Below are 2,248 nucleotides of genomic sequence, written 5' to 3' on the forward strand. Positions count from 1 at the left end.
ATCTTGATTCAATTATATTCATACACATATATATAGATAAATAAACTTAATTAGACATGATTACATATGGATATGATATATGTATTGGATATATATGATTTTAAATTCTTGCACATATATAATATTTAATATATTATATACTATATATTTTATATGTATATTAACCGTTTTCATATTTTCAAGAATAAAAAATGACACTCTTTGACCATTACAGAAATCTACAGAATCGTATCGCAGAAACAGATACGTGATCCACCTGAAGGTGATACAATCCGGCCACAGAATGTAGAACCCATTGACGTGAAACCAACAATGAATTCAGAAGGAATGCGTAAGCAGTGCTGCCAGTGACTCATCTTGTTGCTTAAAATGTGTGTACACGCAAATACAGTAACAATATCACGGGAGTACACTCAAATAATACCAACTTTCTAAGAGAAAAAATTTAGTCTATGGTCCAGTAAAAAGAAAAAAGATAAGAGAGTTTCTGGGATAATTCTTTGTACGATAGCATAGTTTTAATATAAGAAAACTATGATTAGTTAATTATAAATATTAAGTTAATTTGTAAATTGAGTTAATTTTAACATACGTCAAAATTAAATATTATTAAAGACATTTTATTATGTATTTTTTCTTCCATAATAATTGTTACTAATTATCTAATTTTATTATTATGTAATTAAACATTTAAAAATGAAAGAATATTCAAAAAACTTAAAACATTTATTATTTATACATAATGTTTTTCATCTTAAATTCATTTTGTTGTAAAGAATTATTAATTAAAAAAATATATAAATTGAATATATTTCAATATTATATTTAACTAAACTTTATATTTTGTAGTAAAAACTAAAATATTATATTCTGAATAATAATAGATTTTAATTAAAGTTTAATTTATTTTTCTATATTTATGAAAATAAATCATAAATCATTTTTTATATTAATTACTTTTTTAATTAATTAAAAATAATCAATACCAGAAGAATGCTGAATAATATGTTTAATTGTAAGTTTTGATAGTTTGTTTTATAATAAATTTTATTTAATATAACAATCATTTTCATCTGTATTATTTTTTAAATGTTTTATTGCACATATTGAATATGTGTGTAATATTTAAATAAATAAATACTTCTTTATCTATTATAGTACTGAAATATTTTGAATTCTAATTAAATTAATATTTTTTTTTGTAATCATTTATCTTTAATATATAATATTTTTTATATTATATTTTTTATATAAATAAAATTATAGAATAGATATTTATTTATATTTATTTATATTCTATCTAATATTTTAACTCATTCCTTATAAAATTTTGTTTATTTCTGTTTAATTATAAAGATTTCAAAATTTGATTTTGAAATATGGAAATTAAAAATATTAATAATTAATAATATTGAATTATTAATTTCATATATAATTTTTAAGATTGCCCATTAATATTTCTTGAAGATAAATGAATTCAATATCAATTATTGACTACTAACAATTATATTAAGAATTTATAGATTATTTAATAATTATTCAATAATTATATTAAATTTAATTTAATATAAAATTAAATTTAAGTAAATTTAAATAAAACGAATATAATTTATAAGAATTTTAAACATAAAAATTTATTTTATTTTATATTTTTACTTTATTATTGAAAAATTAATAAGTCTGTGATAATAAAAAAAATAATGATGTGATAACAAAACTCCAAACTATTAAACATTTTTTAACTTTTTTAATTTTTAATATAAAAATCATTTACATATGCGATATGAAATTATATTAATCCTTAATGTAATTGCAATTAATAACTGCGATTGCATATATTTATGTTTACAGAAGGACATACAAAGAGGCAGAAGCAAAAAGAAAAATGGTCGCCGGTAAACGTAACAGGTGCAAACAGTACAAGAATCAAGACTATTTACAAATATAAGTACACATAATTAAAGGTTTCCCAAATAATCCGGCGTTCTAAATACAGAATAGACTGTTCTCTAATTATCGCTTGAAATTGTCGTTGGAAACGAATAATAATAGTAGTACTTAAAAAAAAAAACATCTTTACATCTTTATTCTCAACAGTCGCTTGGTTTCAATCGAAACATACTACTACAATTATAACTAATACTATTACTATTACTATTACAAGTAATACTACTACTGCTACTAATATCATCATCATCATCATCATCATCATCATCATCATCATCATCATCATCATCATCATTATTAT

The 2,248-nt window shown here is 19.8% G+C and overlaps 1 protein-coding gene across 2 annotated transcripts in view; it reads left to right on the forward strand.

The window, feature by feature from the left end:
- LOC102679398 (ras-related protein Rab-11A) overlaps positions 1-2,071 on the forward strand; it is a 4,841-nt gene extending 2,770 nt beyond the window's left edge. Inside the window, exons 4-5 of one of the 2 annotated variants that reach the window (XM_006607310.2) lie at positions 215-371; positions 1,852-2,071. In XM_006607310.2, coding sequence (XP_006607373.1) covers positions 215-351 — 137 coding nt within the window. In that variant the 3' untranslated portion in view covers positions 352-371; positions 1,852-2,071. Of the gene's footprint in view, positions 1-214; positions 622-1,851 lie in introns of those variants that run through there. The other variant, XM_006607309.2, reaches the window with a different exon arrangement.
- Positions 2,072-2,248: the final 177 nt, after the last annotated feature.

This window comes from Apis dorsata, unplaced genomic scaffold (assembly GCF_000469605.1).
Source record: "Apis dorsata unplaced genomic scaffold, Apis dorsata 1.3 scaffold_4, whole genome shotgun sequence".
NCBI classification, from domain to species: domain Eukaryota; kingdom Metazoa; phylum Arthropoda; class Insecta; order Hymenoptera; family Apidae; genus Apis; species Apis dorsata.